We start from the raw sequence: 21811 nt of genomic DNA on the forward strand, positions 1-21811 counted from the left end.
TTACTCAGAAATAGTGTTGAAGATGGACCTGTGGAGTTGAATGAATGAAGAATTCAGACCCAAGCAGAGCATTTACAGTTTATGGAGACCACAGGGAAATGTGGGAAAATGAAGAATTCCTATTAAAAAGCAAAATCTCACTCCTTTAATAGTTCCACCTCTGCAGCAGGTGGGTCTTTGTTGACCTCTTTTGACCAGTGACTGTGTGTTTGTGTCCAACCTGAGTCCCCGATCTGAACGTCCTCACCATCAATAATACTAACTTCAGAATCAGACTTTTCCTTTCTGCAATCGGTAATCTGCTCCATAGTCTTCGTCACACTCGGTTACATTTTTAACCTTTGTGTGTGTCTGTGTGTAGTTGAAGTCCCAGGGGAAAGGCGCCGGAGACGAGGACCACATCATGTTGGACATCTACGCCATCGAAGAGTTGAGAAACAAGAAGGTTCCGGCCACAGACGACTCTCCCAAATACAAATACACATCGGACGACAGCGGCAGCTACGGTGAGTGACCCCCATCCTCAGTGTTCACCTCCTCCTTCCTCCTCCTCCTGCTGACGTTGACCAGTCCCATCCTGTTTGTCCGTCCAGTGTTCGAACCGGCCACTGCCACCGTACTCGCCCTCCGCCGTGACCGCGCCTTCTGCGATGAGGTCACTACGGGTCAGGAGTGTGGCGTTCTGCTCGACCAGACGACGTTCTACGCCGAGCAGGGAGGACAGACATTCGATGAGGGCTACATGCTCCGAGAGGACGACAGCACAGAGGACGTAAGAAGCGATCGAAACTGTGAATGTGTTTTAACCCTTTAATGACGCTTGTGTCAGCGGCGCCACATTTGTTGTTCACCGTTATTCAAATTACTGTAACTCCTGAACCGTTAACTGGAAATTCAAACAGCATCTGAACGCTGAGATTCAGAGGTTTTATTGATGTATAACACATTAGGGTAGAGGCCTACATTGGCTGAGAGTGGAAGTGGGAGGAGCAGAGTGCAGTCAGTAAGAGACATTACTTTTAGCATTGTTTTAGTGAGGGTTTAACTGTGGTTTTGAGGTGAATTCTAGTAAATAATTGTTTATAATAGTGATAGTGCTGTTTTGGAATGTTCTACTAGTGTGTTTTGGCATGTTTTTTTTTCCACTTCAGCTGTTTATTTAGCTTTTGTCACTGTATTTCCAGTTTGTGTAGTTCATTGATAGTTGTATTATAGCTGTAACTATTACATTGTTTAATTTCTCGTTCATTTTAATGCCTGGTATAACTTAAGGTACATTTGTTTGGACAAATACAATGATACCAACAAAAATACCTCACAGTAGTTTAATTTCAGAGCTGACATCTATCCATTTTCCATGGTTTTCTTGATAATAACCAAAATCAGTTCTTCCATCAATATCTATGGCTTTGGACTGACAAAAACAGTGCTTTTAGACATTCCATGTTTTCTTTTCTGTCTGTTTTAGTCTCATGATACACACAGGAGTTAGTACTGGATTGCATAACCGGTGTTTTTGATGACTTTTGATGGTCTAATAATTTTTTCTGCGACTATAGACACGGAATGATCCAGACAAACAAAAACATTTGAGTGCGTGTAAAATAGTTGAAAGTTTATTTCTATGATCTCAAAGTTTTGTTCTGCACATTTACAGTTGTTTTTCATAACAAATATGCTAAAAATGCAAGTCGTTTTTTTTTTATTTTTATTATAACACACTGTTTTAAGCATTTATTACATATAATAAAGATAATTAACATAATATACTAACGAATATTAAAAGTTACGTTCTTCCTGGAAAAAAAAAAATGCAAAAGAATTGGAATTTTCTGACATTTATTACAAAAAAGCCCATGAAGAAATCTAGGCGGTCTGTTATAATGGTGCTCCTTATACGGTTAATAAAAAAGCTTTTGTCGATTATTGATTGGAGGAAATGATGATTGTGTTTAATGGTAGCCCTCAGCTGTAATAGGACTCCCTACAGGCATCTAGAAGCCTGCTGGGGCTGACAAATGAAATATCCCAGTTTTGACAGAAGAAGAGATAAAAGACGATGAATTGTTCTCGTCTGTCGGGAAGTTGAATGACATCACAGCTGGAGAAAAGGCGTCTGTCTTAAACGGTCCATTCATATGTCACTACTCTTTTCTTTCATGTTCTTTTTTTCCTCCCAAACACTCATTTTTACGGGGGATGCGAGGACCTCCCACACAAAGCTCCTCTTTGTTTCCCTCTGTTTTAGTTTCTCACAATCTTTGGGCATCAATTCAGAATTAACTTTCCAAAGCATCTCATGTTTTTATTAAAACTTGGCTTTCATTTTCATTTTGTAGAAGAAATTGAATTTTGTGTGGTGTTTTTTTTTTTTTGTTTTTTTTTCCTTCTTCCTTGGCAGCGGATGGAGTTCACAGTGAAGAACACACAAGTCAGAGGAGGCTATGTTCTCCATGTAGGAACCGTCTACGGAACACTGAGAGTCGGAGACAAAGTCAACCTACATGTAGACGAGGTGAGAAGGAATGTGTTTATGTGTAGAAACACATACAATAAATGGACAAAAGTATGTGGACACGTTGAATTCAGGTGTTTCTTTTCTAACAGGGGTCTGGGATACAAAACAATAATGACTAATGTCAGAATATAGTTTTATATTATGGGATAAATATCATTGCATTGGTTAGTTTGGGTTAAATTATCTTTGCTTCCAAACTGACTCAGAGATGGTTTGGACTTAATTTCTCTGAACATTGATTTTGTTCCATGACTATGATTTTAAATGTTCTACTTCACATTAGACCATACTAGTAGAAATAAATAATAAAGTAGTAATAATCAATAAGTAATTATGTTATATTATAAAATTGTGCTGTCAGGCAGAAAGCTCTTATGTCCAAAACAGTTATTTTTCAGGAAACTGGAAAAACAATGTATATTCTTAGTAAATGGATGGAGATAAGAGATGTAGTTACAAGCCGTTTTCAACACTTTTCATTGGTTAAATATTTCTAAAACCATCAGGCCAACGTGAAGACTGATCAATAGAATTGTTTTATGACAAAAAAAAAGAGACCAAGACCAAAAATTTTTTTATGGCAGCAACAATATGTATAGATAATACATAATTTAATAATAACAGGATAGTGATACTTATAACAAAGTGATAATAGTAATAGTAGTCATATCAGTGATATCAATAAGTAATAATCAGTAAGTAATAATAATAAGCAATAAAACTAAGTTAACAACAACAAACAAACATTGCACAACATAAAGTTTTATTTAGTGTGTATGTTGTATGTATTCTTGTAACTATGTGTTGCATTGCTGCTGCCTATCTTGGCCAGGACACCCTTGTAAAAGAGGTTCTTAATCTCAATGGGACATTTCCTGGTTAAATAAAGGTTAAATAAAAAAATAAAAAATGTAAAATTTAAGTCTGTGTCTTGAGTTTATCAGGACACCTGTGACACAAAACAGTTACCAATAATATAAACACCGTTTCCTGTCTGTTTCCTTCCAGGCTCGTCGCCGGCCCATCATGAGTAACCACACCGCCACACACATCCTCAACTTCGCCTTAAGGGGGGTTTTGGGCGAAGCCGACCAGAGGGGCTCCCTGGTTGCACCCGATCGTCTACGCTTCGACTTCACCGCCAAAGGCGCCCTGAGCACCGGGGACGTCCGACGCACCGAGGAGATCGCATGTGCAATGATTAAAGACGCCAAGGTGTGTGACACAACATGAGACAACAAGGTCCACTATGTGGACAAAAGTATGTGGACACGTTGAATTCAGGTGTTTCTTTTCTAACAGGGGTCTGGGATACAAAACAATAATGACTAATGTCAGAATATAGTTTTATATTATGGGATGAATATCATTGCATTGGTTAGTTTAGTTTATATTATCTTTGCTTCCAAAATGCTTCAGAGATGGTTTTTACTTAATTTGTTAATATTTTCTTTACATTTTTGTTTATCCATGACTATGATTTTAAATGTTCTTCCTCTAAATTTCTCAAATATTTTTCCTGCTCTGACTGTAAATAATAATTTTCTACCACATCTAACCATCTACTTTCTTCACATCTCACTGTGGAAGAAAAATCTCCCATGAAACTTTAAGGAAATATTGATGTTTATAAACTATATGGACATAAATATTGGGACACATCATGTCTACAGCTGTAAGATGTCCTGTTCATGAGGATTTAACATATAAACATCAATATTTCCTTAAAGTTTAATGGGAGATTTTTCTTCCTCAGTGAGATGTGAAGAAAGTAAATGGTTAGTTGTGGTAGAAAATTATTATCTATAGTCGTAGCATGAAAAATATTTTAGAAATTTAGAGGAAGAACATTTAAAATCATAGTCATGGATAAAAAACAAACAAAATCAATGTTGAGAGAAATTAAGTCCAAACCATCTCTGAGTCATTTTGGAAACCAAGATAATAATTTAAATCAACTAACCAATGCAATGATATTCATCCCATAATATAAAACTGTTTTCTGACATTAGTCATTATTGTTTTGTATCTCAGACCCCTGTTAGAAAACAAACACCTGGATTCAACGTGTCTCATTACTTTTGTCCATATAGTGTAACTTGTAGTGAATAAACCTTTTGATTAATCAGTAAAATGATCTGTTTGCCTCAAATTTAGATCCATGAATATAAAGTCCATATTTTCTGTCCTTTTCCCATCCAGGCCGTTTACGCCATGGAAGCCCCTCTGGCAGAAGCCAAGGCCATTCAGGGTCTGCGCGCCGTGTTCGATGAGACCTACCCCGACCCGGTCCGAGTCGTCTCCATCGGGATCCCGGTTCAGGACCTGCTGGACGACCCAAACAGTGCTGCCGGTTCCCTGACCTCTATTGAGTTCTGTGGAGGAACGTGAGTATCTATTTGGAAAATCAGGCAAAAATGAACAACTTTTGAATTCTGACCTAAAACTAAGTGTGAAAAATTACACTGGGTTACAAAAAAATGTTTTTTGCAAGTTGTCTAGGTTTTTTCAACTGAATGAGGACCATTTTGCACCGCTAAATCCAAAAATGACATCTGTTTTTCTGTCAGGTCAGGTTTTTTTGCTATTTTGATTTTGAAAAATTTGATCTTCTCACAAAATTGATTACATTTTTGTGACTTTATCAGTTGATTTTTACCTCCGCCAAGGAGGTTATGTTTCTGCCAGGGTTTGTTTGTTTGTTTGTTTGTCTGTCTGTTTGTTTGTCTGTCCGTTAGTGTGCAACATAACTCAAAAAGTTATGGACAGATTTGGATGAAATTTTCAGGGTTTGTTGGAAATGGGATAAGGAAGAAATGATTAAATTTTGGTGGTGATCGGGGGTGGGGGGGCCCACGGGGGGGGTCACTGATCAGCCTTGGCGGAGGTCTGTGCTCTCCGAGTGCTTCTAGTTTTATATAGTTCTCACCCAAAATAGGTTTTAACTCTTTAAGTGCCAGACAGTTAAGGGGCTAATAAGCCTTAAAAGTGCCACAGAATTTGGCCGTTTTTCAGTATTTCGCGTCGTTTTTATAATATTTGAAGAATCCTGCAGGAAACCGCTCGGTAACATCTGACCGATTGCTGATTAGATCCAAAACGCACCGGACGCAGCCGATTCATTATTGATCGTAATTTGCATAATTTATAATAATAATAATAATAACAATAATAATAATAATAATCTTCATTTATATAGCACTTTTCATACAATAAAAACTGTAGCACAAAGTGCTTTACATATCAGTTTAAAAATCAGTACCGCCCCCCACCCACTCACCCGCACACACACACACACACACACACACACACACACACACATATACATGCAAACCCACAAGCTCACACATACTTAAGAAGACTGACTGAGCACGGGTAGACCAGAACAAAAATGTACAAGTAAAAGTAAAACATCAATTTAGGAGGCGCTGTCTCAGGGAGCCATCCGCACCAGGAGGCAGCTGCCGACCCCGGCGACCAGGCACCAGCAACACAGCCCCGCATCCCAACTAGTGGGAGAGGGCCAACTGGGACCCCCACCCACCAGAAAGGAGCGGACCCCAGTGAGAGAAGGCGCCACAGCCCCCGGAGTCCACAGCCGCCCCCCGGCATGGAGGGCTCCCTCTGATGAAACACCGGAGAATAAGAAACATTAAAAAGATATAAAAATATTATTCGGTCGCGTGACCTCAAATTCCCGTCTGCTTGGTCTCAAAAGGGGGACACAGAAAGAACGTCATCGAAATGTGAGAAAGAAATGGGGGTGGATGGTTTGTTTGTACACAAATGTGGCGTGTTCTCCAAAGCCGATCTGATCGGCCCGTGGCACTTTACAGGTTGTTTTCGTAAAGCCGATTTAATCGGCCCATGGCACTGAAAGTGTTAAGAGAAAAAAAATCATTTTCTAACAGGATTCCTGTTAGGTACAATGGTGTATTCACTGCAGATGTAGCAGAATGCGTCAGGCTCATTTTTGCAAGATCTTCTAGTCGAAGCCATTTCATTCACCTGTAATATTAAAACAAACATTAATCATAAATTGGCAAAAGTAAAATCTTCAGAACTCGTTTATTGCAAGAAATATGAAAGAATTTTGTATCATATGATGTGAAAATGCCCATAAATGTAAGCAAAAATGTTCAAAAGCCAATATGTAGCATAGTTCAGAAAGTTGACCTGATTGAGCAAAATTAATGTGATTTTTGGATTCAGCACACCAAAATTATCCTAAACCAGCTCAAAAAACTTCAACAATAAATTTGTTGTTGACCAGTGTAATCTGACCTTTTATAAAATGATGGGCTAAGTGTGAATAATGTGCTCGTTTGGACACTGGAAGGTTAATCATGTAATTAGTTTTTTCTAAGTAGACACAGTCATTATATTTACCATTTTAAAAGTCCGCTATGAGTCCATGACTGTCCATTTAATGTCTGTATTTCAGCAGCTGTTTTCATGTCATCATTTTACCAAAACTCAGACCAGATTCTTATTCAGTCTTCTAAAAAAATGTCTCTGTAATTCGTTCAGCCTTTTCATATAATTGAATGATGCTGATAAATCCATCTGTAATGGGGAAAAACATCTCCTAAATTAAATTGTCAGTGTGCTTCTGTCATCCAAGCTTCTGAGTCTGGTCATAATCAGAACAGTTTGTGTGATTCAGATTTTAGATTCTATAAAACTGTGCCATCTAAATATTAATAATAAACCCAAAAAAAGGTGCATTTTATGTCTGATGTTGACAATCTGACAAATGAAAGCCTTCAGTTCCCGTTGTGTCTTTCTGTGATGACTGTGTGGACATTGTGCTGCTACGTGGCTTCATCCACGCCTGTCATTACATTTAATCATAGTGTTTGTAGGTTTTACCAACAGGAATGTTTTGCACAGTCACAAAAAACAACAAAACCATCTGCATGAACTCTATCTGACTCTAAACCAACTCCATGGATGTGACGCCTTTTATAAAAACAACCCAAAGCAGCTTTTAAACAACACAGAAACAGTCAAATAGACAAAAGGTATAAACACTTAATATACAAAAGTCATGATGAGACTAAAAGACTAAAAATTACAATGAAAACCATGTGGAAAAGGGAAAATTGTGGGAAAATTTTTTTAAGTTATTATTAGAATTAAATCTGTGACTATGATTACTATTATCACTATCATAATTTTTATCCTGTGGTTATTAAGATCTATCCATCTATCGATCTATCGATCTATCTATCGATCTATCTATCTATCTATCGTTCGTTCGTTCGTTCGTTCGTTCGTTCGTTCTATAACATAACTCTTATTTATTATTATTATTCTACTACTACTTTCTAATTGCCTGTTTTTTTTTACTACTGTTTTTATAGTAATTAATATTACAGTTTTCTTGTAATATTTCTTATATATGTATGTGTTGATAGATGAGGACCAATTTGTCTACTCTGCTGCTTGGATAAAAAGCCACTAAAACTTACTGCATTTTACTTTCTACTAATGTTTAAGTTCATTTATTTAAAAGATGAGATGACACACACACACACACACACACACACACACAAAAAAAAAACACAAAGAAAACTTCCATGTAAATATGTTCAAAGTTCAATTTTACTCAATCCAATATGGCCGCCGCCCTGTGAGGTCACAATATGTAAAGTAGGTAATTACATTTACTCCTGTCATAAACTTTGATTCATACCCAATATTTTTCTCATTTACAGTATGACTTTATCTCAGACCACTTCCAAGATGCAGCTTTTTGAAATCTTCATATGAAAATAGAATTTTTGTTTGTTTTTTTTTTTAACTCCGGTGCCTAAAGGGTTAATTTTAAAGCTCGGCATCTTATTCATGTTTTTATCTGCAGCGCCTTCAAACAGCCCCTCATCAATGCTGTTCCCTCCTCCTCGTCCTCTCATCTTTGTCACATAGTTGTGTAACCGTCGGTAATGTGTGGGTTTTTTTGGTGGGGGGTCTTGTGTTATTCACAGCCATCTGCAGAACTCAGGTCATGCTGCGCCGTTTGTCATCGTCTCCGAGGAGGCCATCGCTAAGGGCATCCGCCGCATCGTCGCCGTGACAGGAACCGAAGCCCAGAAGGTCAGGACACACACACACACACACACACACACACACACACACACACACACACCTGCTTTCACCTCAAACACACACACACACACACACAAACACACACACACAGCTTTAATAATCCTACATCTCAGGTTCATGGTCAAATGGCCTTTTTTTCCTTCAACACAAGAACTCAAATTAATTCAGAATCTCAGATGAAGGGACTACATGTCCCATGAGCCTCCTGATGTTGCAAAAACAGTCATGAAGTTGGTTTCTTAACTTCTGATGAATGTCCTCCTTTCACAGGCCTTTATGACAAATCACCCCTTGCTATTTTTAGACAATGTTTCCATAGGATTAACCCTTAAATCCCTAGAACCATGTTTATGGTGAATTCCAGATGAATGTTTCTCTACATTTAACCTTTAATCACCATTTATTCTAGTATTATCCTCTAGATCAGAGTATTTTAGTGTAGGTTCCACATTCACACCAGTATGATCTAAAGCAGGTCAGACCAGTCAAATAATAAATGTGGTTCAACACTGCTCTGCTTCTATGTTTACTATCTGTTTTTACCGGCCGGTGAGTAACAACATTTTATTTTATTAACTTAATTTTATTAACCATATTTTGATGTTTTATAACACATGTAAATGGTTAGAGGTATCGATATACTTCCTATTGATCACTGATGGGGTGGGGGGGTATACATTGCTCATTTTTACCCCCGCCAAGGAGTTTGTTTTTGCCGGCGTTGGTTTGTCTGTCTGTCCGTATGCAAGATAACTCAAAAAGTTATGGACGGATTTGGTTGAAAATTTCAGGAAATGTTGATTCTGGCACAATGAACAAATGATTAAATTTTGGTGGTGATGGGTGGGGGGGCACTGATCTGCCTTGGCAGAGGTCTGCGCTCTCCGAGTGCTTTTCTAGTGTTCATTCTGTTTTCAGTCGGTATAATTTTTTGTATGTTCAAAACCTTTTCTGTTCCGGTCTGTGGTCTTGGGAGGGTGGGGGATGCCCTTCTTAAATAGTTGTAGAGGAAATACTGGGAGTCATATGTAGACTTTAATTGAATGAGTTGAGTTCTCCTCCAGTGAAAGTCCCGCCCACTTCTATAGTTGGATTGATGTGCATCCAGACCACAGGACTGGAACACAGAACAGAACCTGACCACCTCACACATTCAGCTGGGGTTTGATTCACATGGAGCATGACACTGACATACAGGGACACTGGTCCTATGTTGTCCCTCTGGTTCCTCTCTCATACTCGTCCATGTTTCATCCTCAGGCTCAGAGGAAAGCCGACGCCCTGCGACAGTCTCTTGCTGCTCTGGGAGAAAAGGTGAAACAGCAGACGGCCCCGAACAAGGACATGCAGAAAGAGATCGCAGACATGACCGAGGTAAGCGTCCGTTCACGGTAACACGGTCGGAAACGTTATCGCAGCTCGGTGCCAACCCGTCTGCCCGTCTGTGTAGTCCATAGGAACAGCAGTGATCTCCCAGTGGCAGAAGGACGAGATGAGGGAAACCCTGAAGGGCCTGAAGAAGACCATGGACGACCTGGACCGCAACTACAAGGCCGACATCCAGAAGAGAGTCCTGGACAAGACCCGGGAGGTGATCGACAGCAGCCCCAACCAGACGCTGTTGGTCATGGAGATGGAGACCGGAGCGTCGGCAAAGGTGAGTCCGACTGACGGACGCTCAGTCCAGCAGGAGCTCCATCAGTAGAACAGAGGAAGGAGGAGATACGGAGTCATGATCAGGAGGACAGGCTAAAGCCACACCACGAAGTCCAATGGTTTTAGTCTGAGGTCCACATGACTGACTGGATGAACCCTTAGTGACCCCTCAGACCAGTTAGACTAGGGGTCACCAATCCAGATCCTTGAGGGCCGGTATCCTGCATGTTTTAGATGTTTCCCTCTTCCAGCACACCTGACAGTTGTCATCAGACTTCTGCAGAGCTTGATGATAGGCTTATCATTTGAATCAGGTGTGTTGGAAGAGGGATACATCTAAAACATGGAGGATACCGGCCCCCAAGGACCAGGATTGGTGACCCCTGATTTAAACTAAACCCTCAAGGTTCGCATTCTTCACCCCTTAATCAGGTTAAGGTTCATTTAGTCATCGTCCATAATTCAGAAAATACAACAGGGTTCATACAGGTGCTTGAAATCCTTGAAAATGCTTGAATTTCGTTTGTTTGTTTTGTTTTCAAGGTCTGAGAAGTGCTTGAATTTTAGTGTAACTGCTTGAAAGTGCTTGGATTTCTAACTCTGTGATGTGATATTATTTATTTATTTATTTTTAATATTAACTGTTTAAAATGAAGCAGAATTCCAGGGTTTTCCTTTGGTTTGTGGAGGGTTTGAGGTGTTGTCGTGGCTTATTGTAATTTTGATTTTTTTTTACTAAAAACAATGCGTTTACCTAATTTTTTGGTTAATCATTTGAATAGTTGAAATAACTAACAGAATGAAAAAAGGTTGTGATTAATTTTCAAGGTCTAGTTTATTTCTGTAGTACATTTACAACAGCATAAAGTGCTGACAAGGATATGAGTAAAAATACAAAATATGATTAAACTAGTAAAAATCCATACATATAAGATGAGATCTATTAAAACTGATAAAACAGATACACAACTAGAAAAGCACTCGGAGAGCGCAGACTTCCACCAAGGCAGATCAGTGCCCCCCCCCCCAATCACCACCAAAATTTAATCATTTGTTCCTTGTGTCAGTATCAACATTTCCTGAAATTTTCATCCAAATCCGTCCATAACTTTTTGAGTTATGTTGCATACGGACAGACAGACAGACAAACCAACGCCGGCAAAAACCTAACCTCCTTGGCGGAGGCAGGGCTCAAAATTAACTTTTTGACCTAGGAGCACTGTGCTCCTAACCCTAAAAAGTTAGGAGCACAGGCTAAAATCTAGGTGCACCACTATTATATAAAAAATTTGGAGAACAAGCAAAACTCTTGGCCATACCAAGTAATATTCCTATATGTATTTAAGCGATGTTAACAACCTAGAATAAAGTATTTGAATAGAGTATGAAAGAAAAAGCTTAGATTGACACAGGTGCAAAACAATTGTCAATGTGTGGTATATACTTTAGTTGGTTCTTGGAGAAGAAAGACGAATCACACCATTATTTGCAACAACCAACTTTTTTATTTCATGGCCTAAAGGCCCTTAGTCACTGTGGTCTACACCACGCCTGAAGTCAGGTCTCCTTGACCTGGTGCCAGAGTGTAGGTACTTCCTGACCGCTGGCAGTGCATCGAAGTCATGCAGTGTTGGACCATCCGCAGAGATGCGCACGCGAGGGGGCGGGGACTAGATTTTCCGCTTCAGTCAGCGGGGCGTGGAGCTTGTTTATTTTCAGCTGACGAGTTACTTCTGCAGCCATAATTCTAGGCGCACGTATTAATTTTTGCTCGTTTTTTTATTGGCGCACCGTGCGATCGTAATCTCAAAAACAGTCGCACTACCGAAATTCTCAGGCGCATGCGACCGTAATTCAGTCGCAGTCACGAGCCCTGGGAGGTAATAATAGGATCAAAAAAACAACAACCAGAACATAAAACAAATAAGTCACACACTTTTATTAAAAGCCAGTGCAAATGGATGCATCTTTAAAAGAGATTAAAGTGTTCAGTGCGTCTGTGAACATGTGACCTGTTGGGTCAGAATGTTCCACCGCTCCACAGAAACGGTCAAACCACATCAACAATAAATAAATAAATAAAAAAATAAATGCAGAGTGTAAATAGCGAAAAATAAGGTAGATAAAAAAGAAAGTAGAATTAAAAGACAAAATGAATAATGAATGAATAGAATAAGTAACTGTAGTTCAAATGAACAGTCGTGGCATTGATGTTGAGTTCCGTTGGTAAAACCACATGGAAGCGTCTGTTAGTCCAACTCCTGAACTTCCAACACTTTAAGTTTCATTTAATCCATCTGTAATATTTATATTTTCCAGTTTGGGCTGAAAAACTGCATCTGTAGATCAGTAATCCTTTTATCCCCTCCGGACGTTTATTAGCGTCCTGTAGAAAACTGCATTCAAATCCACTTTATCTTCACAGTCCTGCATGGTTTTGGTTTGGTTTTGTTTTGTTTTATCTGATGGTGTTCTCGCCGTGGGACTGAATCAGCGTGTGGTCCGTTAGTCGTGACCTTCAGACATCGATAGTGCTGATTATCAGACTCCTGTTCTTTTGTTTTCTTCTGGTTCCTCACTCGTTTCCTTCACCTCCTCGTTTCCTTCCCTCTCTCCTCGTCTCAGGCTCTGAACGTTTTTACTTCATTTGTTTATATTTTCTTTACTTTTTTTTTCATCCATGACTATGATTTTAAATGTTCTTCCTCTAAATTTCTCAAATATTTTTCATGCTCTGACTGTAAATAATAATGGTAAATGATAAAACCTACCATTAAACTTTAAGGAAATATTAACCCTTTCATGCATTAATTATGAGAAGCTTAATCAAGATTTTTTTTGCCTTGGTGTTTTTAATTCCTCTTTAGGCATGAAAAAACAAACAATGTGATTGAATTTTTTTAAGAACCTATTTTTCATGGCGTTACAACAATATCCACTCAGCTGGACACGATGTGTTTAATTTTAGAAGCAAAGAAACATGTATTTACTGATATACTGCATAAAAACTATGACATAAAAACAGTAATACTGCTAATCTGATGTTTTCTCACATTTTAACATACCTGCATGGACATAATTTGCCAAAAAACAACCTTTTTGTTTAAAAAAAAAAAAAAAAAAAAAGGTTAATTACAGTCTAATAACAGTTAGAATTTTTTTACATTCAGACATGTTTCTGCAGATCAGGTTTATCTAGAACAGTAATGGTGTGAATTACAGTGTATGGGATGATGCATAAGTGTCCACTGTGTTGGCTGATAAGAAAAATAAACCAACAAAATCCATAAATATACAAGAGAACAACACCTTTGAACAGCTGTCCACTGTAGTGACCACTATGCATGAAAGGGTTAATGTTTATAAACTATATGGACAAAAGTATTGGGACACATCATGTCTACAGTTGTAAGATGACCTGTTTATGATGATTTAACATATAAAAATCAATATTTCCTTAAAGTTTAATGGGAGATTTTTCTTCCTCAGTGAGATGTGAAGAAAGTAGATGATTAGTTGTGGTAGAAAATTTATTTATAGTCAGAGCAGGAAAAATATTTGAGAAGTTTAGAGGAAGAACATTTAAAATCATAGTCATGGATAACGGTTAAGGTTATCTCTGAGGCATTTTGGAAACAAAGATAACAATTTAACCCAAACTAACCAATGCAACGATATTTATCCCATAATATAAAAGTATATTCTGACATTAGTCATTATTATTTTGTATCCCAGACCCCTGTTAGAAAAGAAACACTTGAATTCAACGTGTCCACATACTTTTGTCCACGTAGTGTTTGTTCATGAGCCTTGATCGACTGGAGAATAAAGTGAATACGCAGCCACGAAACAGAAGAAAGTGTTTAGACTGACCTCATGAAATTACGTTGTATGTCATGCCAGTTCTTATTACATTTGTCGTGCTGTAATTACGCATTTTCATCCTTTTGCGAGTTATTTGACGCCATGTGATCGCATATCTCTAGTGTCTTTTCCATGGGACATCTGTGCAAAACTTTACCAATATTTACTAAATGTCAAAAAAACAAGTGCGTAATGTCGGTTTTTCCATTAAATTATAAATGCGATGATTTGTTTATTTATCGCGAGATGACACGAGAAGTCATTCCATAAATATGGTGATGAACGTAAATATGGTGTTGATTTACAGATATAAATATATATATATATAAATCTATGATATAAAGATATAAAAATCAATATTTCCTTAAAGTTTAATGGTAGATTTTTCTTCCTCAGTCAGATGTGAAGAAAATAGATGATTAGTTGTGGTAGAAAATTATTATTTACAGTCAGAGCAGGAAAAATATTTGAGAAGTTTAGAGGAAGAACATTTAAAATCATAGTCATGGATAATGGTTAAGGTTATCTCTGAGGCATTTTAGAAACATAGATAACAATTTAACCCAAACTAATCAATGCAATGACATTTATCCCATAATATAAAACTATATTCTGACATTAGTCATTATTATTTTGTATCCCAGACCCCTGTTAGAAAAGAAACACCTGAATTCAACGTGTCCACATACTTTTGTCCGTATAGTGTAAGTTGTAGTGAATAAAGCTCCTCGTTTCCTTCCCTCTCTCCTCGTTTCAGGCTCTGAATGAGTCTCTGAAGCTGCTGAAGACCAACTCTCCTCAGACCGCCGCCATGTTGTTCACCGTGGACCCGGACGCCGGAAAGATCACCTGCCTCTGCCAAGTCCCACAGGTGAGGAGTCCACCAAAGGACACTTTACTTCCATTTAGTCCAAACACGCCGTAGACTGACCGAACAGGTTTAATAAGTTTCGAATTTCTGTATTTATTTACTGGGTTTATTTCACAGGGACGTTGGACATGAATCCACATTGTTGTAAATGCACCAGTTAGACTGACGACGAAGGCTACGTTCAAAAATCAGGTTTCACCCAAAAATCTGAACGGTGCCTGAAGGTTCCGGTCCAGTGTGAACCATCAGAACCACAATCCTTTATCCAAGAGGAAATGGTTGTGTTACAGTCCATCTATTCAAGTAAAAAGGATCAGGAAAGACATGATCAGTAGAAGTGTACATATATAAACACTGTTAGGACACAACAGAGCAGTCACATGTCCAAGACAGTGGATTCTCCATGTTAGGAACAAGAAACTGCAGAAACAGCAAACATACGCTCATGACAGTATGTGGTAATACTGAGGAAAGCAGCAGCTCTGACACGAATGACCTCCTCCTCCTCCTCCTCTTTCTTTGTCTTCCTTTCTCTCCTTTTCCTCCTCCTCTTTCTCCTCCTCCGCCTGTTCTTCTTCCTCCTCCTTCTCTTTCTCCTCTCCCTCCTCCTGTTCTTCCTCTTCCTCTCCCTACTTTTCCTCCTCCTTTTCTCCTCCTCTTTCTTTGTCTTCCTCTCCCTCCTTTTCCTCCTTCTCTATTCCTCTTCCTCCTCTTTCTCCTCCTCTTTCTTTGTCTTCCTCTCTCTCCTTTTCCTCCTCCTCTTTCTCCTCCTCCGCCTGTTCTTCTTCCTCCTCCTTCTCTTTCTCCTCTCCCTCCTCCTGTTCTTCCTCTTCCTCTCCCTACTTTTCCTCCTCCTTTTCTCCTCCTCTTTCTTTGTCTTCCTCTCCCTCCTTTTCCTCCTTCTCTATTCCTCTTCCTCCTCTTTCTCCTCCTCTTTCTTTGTCTTCCTCTCTCTCCTTCTTTTCTTCCTCCTCTTTCTCCTCCTCCTCCTGTTCTTCTTCCTCCTCCTTCTCTTTCTCCTCTCCCTCCTCCTGTTCTTCCTCCTCCTTCTTTTCTTCCTCTCCCTCCCTCTCCTCCCATTCTTCTTTCTCCTCTCCCTCCTTTTCCTCCTCCTTTTCTCCTCTTTCTTTGTCTTCCTCTCCCTCCTTTTCCTCCTCCTCTATTCCTCTTCCTCCTCTTTCTCCTCCTGTTTCTTTGTCTTCCTCTTCCTCTCCTTTTCTTCCTCCTTTCTCCTCGTCTTCCTCCTTTTCCTCCTCCTCCTCCTCTTTCTCCTCCTCTTTCTGTCTTCCTCTTTCTGTCTTCCTCTTCCTCTCTCCTTTTCTTCCTTCTCTTTCTCCTCCTCCTGTTCTTCTTCCTCCTCCTTCTCTTTCTCCTCTCCCTCCTCCTGTTCTTTCTCCTCCTCCTGTTCTTCCTCTTCCTCCTCCTCTTTCTCTCCCTCCTTTTCTTCCTCCTCTTCCTCCTCCCCCTCTTTCTCCTCCTCCTCTTTCTCCTCCTCTTGTTCTTCTTCCTCCTCCTTCTCTTTCTCCTTTCCCTCCTCCTCCTGTTCTTCCTCCTCCTCTTTCTCTCCCTCCTCTTCCTCCTCCTCTTTCTTCTCCTCCTCCTCCTCCAGGATCTGGCCAACCAGGGTCTGAAGGCCAGTGAGTGGGTCCAGGAGCTGTGTCCTCTGCTGGACGGTAAAGGAGGAGGTAAAGACATGTCTGCCCAGGCCACGGGGAGGAACACTCAGTGCATCCAGGAGGCGCTGGAGGTGGCCACCACGTTCGCACGCCTCAAACTGGGGGAGAACTAAGACGAGGAGGAGGAGGAGGGAACATGAGGGGGGTCCAGGTGGGAGGACAGACGCTCGCGGTGGGTTTTTTATTCGTGCGTCACATCCTCCTCCGTCGCTCCCTCTGCTCGTTTCTCCTCCAGGTCTGAAATCGAACTGTGACGATCAGCGCGAAAAAACAAAACCACTATTTATTAGGAAAACGTACGATGAGTTCAATCCAGGAAAATTCATGTGCGCAAACTAAACACGCTTGAATATTATCAGCAGATCCAGACGGACGCTGAGGGGTTCCTCTGGGGTCTGACCTTTAGATTTTGCGGCTGCATGTCTGCGTTCAGAGGGAAAGAAAAGGGACGTCCTGTCAGCGGCAGCGAACGCCTGAGCTCTAAAATTGGTCTTTATTCTGTGGCCGTTTCTATTCAGTTCTTCATCTCTTCGTCCGGGGGCGTCAAACTCATCGTAGATCAGGGTCTACGTTCAGACCAGTACGACCTAAAGGGGGTCAGACCAGGAAAGTAATAACAGAAGAACCTATAAATACTGACAGCTCCACATGTTTGTCTTTGTTTTAGTGCAAAAAAAAAAGTCAAATTAAAAATGTTAAAATTTCTACATTTACAAACATTCCTTTCACAAAAATAACAAACAACCTGAACAATCTGAAATTTCCTCAGAAAAATACATGCAATTTTAACAATATTATGCCTCAAATATGTGCTTTACAGATCACAGTGGATCTACAAACGCACAAAATATTTCATAACAGGCAGAATATTGGTCAAATTTTGCAGTTTGGAGTTCTTATTCTGCTGTTCTGACTCAACTTGAGCTCAGATGAGTTCGACACTACTGCCTGTTAATGTTTTCAGTGTACGTTTTTCATCCCGTGGGTCGGATTGGAATCTGTGGCGGCCCAGTTTTGGCCCACGGGCCTTATGTTTGACCCCCCTGTCTTAGTCAAATACCCCCCAAAGCACTTTTTACTTCCAGTCTCTGATTAAAAAAAAAAAAATCCAACATGATTTCATCGCGGCGGTTCCGTCCCAAAAGCCCGACTTGGACTTCTCCGACCGTAGCTGTATCATAGTTGTAGCCATGGAAACGTGTATAATAATAATAATAATAATAATAATAATAATAATAAAAATTCACTAACTGTATAAACCGATGATGAACGTGTCTGTGTAACTTAATTTCCATGACATTTAATATCGATCTAATGCACAACGTTGAAGGGTCTTTTCTCATCGTAGCCGTTCCATGTCAGAGAAATGTCAACGTCACATTATGGGAATGGAATAAATGCTGGTAAATGCCACACGTCTGCCTCTTTATTTATTTATTTATTTATGTCTGGTGTCTGGTTAATTTCAGACTCCCCTCAGCCTGAACTTCAACATTTGGCACATTCTCAGTCTGATCAGAGATTCCTCATTAGATGTGGATCATTGAGCAAAAACCATCAAGGGGTTAACTGGGGAAACTTTTGTCGTTAATGTGTACAGGGTTTGTACTGGTGCTTGAAACCCTTGAAAATGCTTGAATTTCATTGTGTTTTCCAGGTCTGAAAAGTGCTTGAATTTTAGTGGAAGTGCTTGGAATTCTCACTCGATGATGTGATTTTATTTATTTTTAATATGAACTCTGCCAGGTTAGATGTTAAGCCAGTTTACTTACAGAGAGATGATACAGTTAGAAAAATAAAATGTTCTCAGGTCGACTTCAGGTACATTTTTATCTAATCTTTGTCTCGGGGCGAATGTATCTGAAGAACCCCTTTTTTATCCCTTTTATTTGGATAAAACTTTGTTCTCCTTTAATCTCTAAACTTTTGCTGATATGAAACGTAATTTTATATATTTATAGCATAACACTGGTCAACAACAAATTTATTGTTGAAGTTTTTTGAGCTGATTTAGGATCATTTTGGTGCTGAATCCAAAAATCACATTCATTTTGCTCAATCAGGTCAACTTTCTGAACTATGCTACATATTGACTTTTGAACATTTTTGCTTACATTTATTGGCATTTTCACATCATATGATACAAAATTCTTTCATATTTCTTGCAATAAACGAGTTCTGAAGATTTTACTTTTGCCAATTAATGATGAATGTTTTTTTTAATATAACAGGTGAATGAAATGGCTTCGACTAGAAGATCTTGCAAAAATAAGCCTGACGTATTCTGCTCCATCTGCGCTGAATACACCATTGTACCTAAGAGGAATCAAGTCACAAGTTTCATAAAGTGTGCTTACCAATCTTATTTTGGTATTAATTATTATATTTTGTGAGAAGATCAAATTTTTCAAAATCAAATTAGCAAAAAAACCTGACCTGATTGAGAAAAACAGATGTCAGTTTTGGATTTAGCGGTGCAAAATGGTCCGAATTCAGTTGAAAAAACCGAGACAACTTGCAAAAAACATTTTTTGTAACCCAGTGTAATACATGAGTATATGTACTTCTGTAAATATGTATTTTTTTGGGCGACACTCGTGCCTCACAGCAAGAAGGTCCTGGGTTCGAGTCCAGCACCAGTTGACGGGGGTGGGACCTTTCTGTGTGGAGTTTGCATGTTCTCCTGTGTCTGCGTGGGTTCTCTCTGGGTACTCCGACTGCACTGAAAGGTTAATGGGTTCATCTAAATCGCCCGTAGGTGTGAATGTGACAGTGATCGTTCGTCTGTATGTTCAGCCCTGCGATGAACTGGACACATGTCGAGGGTGAACCCCATTTTCACCCATAAGTATCTGGGATAGACTCCAGCGACCCTAGTGAGGATGAAGTGGGTTCAGAAAATTATGAATGAATGTTTACTCCAGTGCTGTGCTGGAAAAAGTTGAAAACGACCCTTAAAAGTGTTTGAATTTGACAATGAAAAGTGTGTTTGAACCCTGTGTTTATTATAAACTTCATCCTCTGTCCATCTGAACCACTTCACTTTAGTCCACATTAGACTCCTCATGTGGTCTTTTTGAATCCTGATCGCAAACTTTACTTCCCACCAGGGTGTACAAAATTCTAAATTCCAGAATTTAATTCAATTTTATGAATTTGATTTGACTCCGCCCTGCAGGAGGTTGAATTTGAATGACAGCAGTAGAATGAATACATTGGAGTTCAGAAAAGTTCATTCTTCTCACATATCAGTGAGAATGTGATACTTTGAACATACATTTTTCTTCTAAATGGAAGCACAGACGCTAACATTGTAAGTGTTTGCTCCTGGAGGATTCTGTTGGGTTTCTGTAAATTGGCTTAGAGTCTGGTTTTGACCAACTCTATATATAAAGTGTCATGAGAGAACTTTTTGTGATCTGGTGCTATATAAATAAAATTTGAGTGATTTGATGGGTTTTCCCCTGTAAGTCGCTTTGGAAAAAAGCGTCTGCCAAATGTATAAACATTAAACATACATTCCCTTAATGTTGAATAATTAGCAATATCTTCATTTCAAATTAATCAAATGAAACACTGTTTTGGTCAATGCAGTTATCATTTATTAAAATACTTCACAGGGTGAAGCCTTCAAGTAGCGTCTTTCACTGGTGTGAACTCCAAACAAAATGTCCTAAATGTCTGAACCATTTTGGAGACTTGGATACAGCAAGGTATTCTGGGAAATGTGTGCTGTCCTGTCATTTTCCACAATTTGACCGTTATTAAAATTTTAATTGTCAGTTTTATAGAATATGATTTTAATGTTAATTTGTGGTTTTAAAAAAAGCCTCTTTACTGTTATAAAGTGTTGTGTACATAAGTGTTGTGTACATGGGGCGGCTGTGGCTCAGGTGGTAGAGCGGGTTGTCCAATAACCGAAGGGTTGCCGGTTCAAATGTCCTAGTCTGTCCTAGTCAGTCCGTTGTGTCCTTGGGCAAGACACTTCACCCTCCCTGCCTCCAGTGCCACCCACACTGGTGAATGAATGTTTGGTGGAGGTGGGAGGGGCCGTAGGCGCAAAATGGCAGCCACGCTTCTGTCAGTCTGGACAGCTGTGGAGACAGATGTAGTTTACCACCACCAGAGGGAGGATGTGAGAGCGAATGAAGAATGGAAAGTGCTTTGGGTGTCTACAAAAGCGCTATATAAATCCAATCCATGATTATTATAAAGTCCATATAATAATACCTATATGAAATTCAGGCTGTACTCATATATAATTATATACGGTAAAGCTTCCTGTTAAATACACCTTAATTATGTTTCATGAATTTCACTGGATTCCAATTCTATTTCCTGCAGTTTGAGTTTGAGCTGTTTCCAATCTCACTTCAATAATTGAATAAATTTAGGGTCATTCTCAGTTCAACTCTGAACTTTATCCAACTCTGCCTCCACCTTTAGATCCAGACTTTATTTCTTGTTCCTTGTGTCGAAGCTGCAGAAAATCCACCTCCACTCATGGTTTCATGAAGCTTTTATTTGTACAATAGCATAAGATACAAAGAGTCTGCTCACGTATGTATCGTACAGACATTTCCATGGAGTAAATACACATGTACGGCCTCGTCAGAAAAGTCGAGCTACTGACGAACGTACGAGACGCTAAAGCCACGGATCCAGACCACACCCGCTCATCTGACCCGGTGTGGGTTTCCTACGAGGGCAAGGGATGCTGGGAAGTGTGTGAAGCAGCCTTTGAGTCCTAGTGGTGCAGTGTTTAGTGTAAATGATGGCAGAGTGTGAGCGCAGAAGCTGACAGAGGTGTGAGTGTCGGCCAGAACCGTCCACACAGACTGCTGCTAAAGAGCCGCTTCCCTTCGATGCAGACCACTGAACTGATGAGAGGACAAACACACAGAAAAGAGGCTGTTTCCAGCTCAGCCTGAACCACCACAGCAGTAAACCTGGATCCCAACAGGCCTGGACCCCCCAGGGTTTGGACTGGGGGGTCTGAACACACAAAGGGGATGGGTGTGCGCTCCCTAAGGACGACAAACGCCTCAACAACAGCAACACAAAACACACAAAAGTCCTGCTGTTCCTGTTTCACTGACACTTCAGCGTCAGATT

At 39.7% G+C, this 21811-nt stretch overlaps 1 protein-coding gene across 2 annotated transcripts in view; it reads left to right on the top strand.

Annotated features, from left to right (window-relative positions):
- aars1 (alanyl-tRNA synthetase 1) overlaps positions 1–17340 on the top strand; it is a 39285-nt gene extending 21945 nt beyond the window's left edge. For both annotated transcript variants that reach the window (XM_030135567.1, XM_030135568.1), the window contains exons 11-20: positions 362–506; positions 594–772; positions 2402–2515; positions 3527–3733; positions 4721–4905; positions 8509–8617; positions 9890–10003; positions 10080–10286; positions 14907–15020; positions 16630–17340. In XM_030135567.1, coding sequence (XP_029991427.1) covers positions 362–506; positions 594–772; positions 2402–2515; positions 3527–3733; positions 4721–4905; positions 8509–8617; positions 9890–10003; positions 10080–10286; positions 14907–15020; positions 16630–16809 — 1554 coding nt within the window. In that variant the 3' untranslated portion in view covers positions 16810–17340. The remainder of the gene's footprint in view (positions 1–361; positions 507–593; positions 773–2401; positions 2516–3526; positions 3734–4720; positions 4906–8508; positions 8618–9889; positions 10004–10079; positions 10287–14906; positions 15021–16629) is intronic.
- Positions 17341–21811: the final 4471 nt, after the last annotated feature.

This window comes from Sphaeramia orbicularis, chromosome 6 (assembly GCF_902148855.1).
Source record: "Sphaeramia orbicularis chromosome 6, fSphaOr1.1, whole genome shotgun sequence".
Classification (NCBI taxonomy): Eukaryota; Metazoa; Chordata; class Actinopteri; order Kurtiformes; family Apogonidae; genus Sphaeramia; species Sphaeramia orbicularis.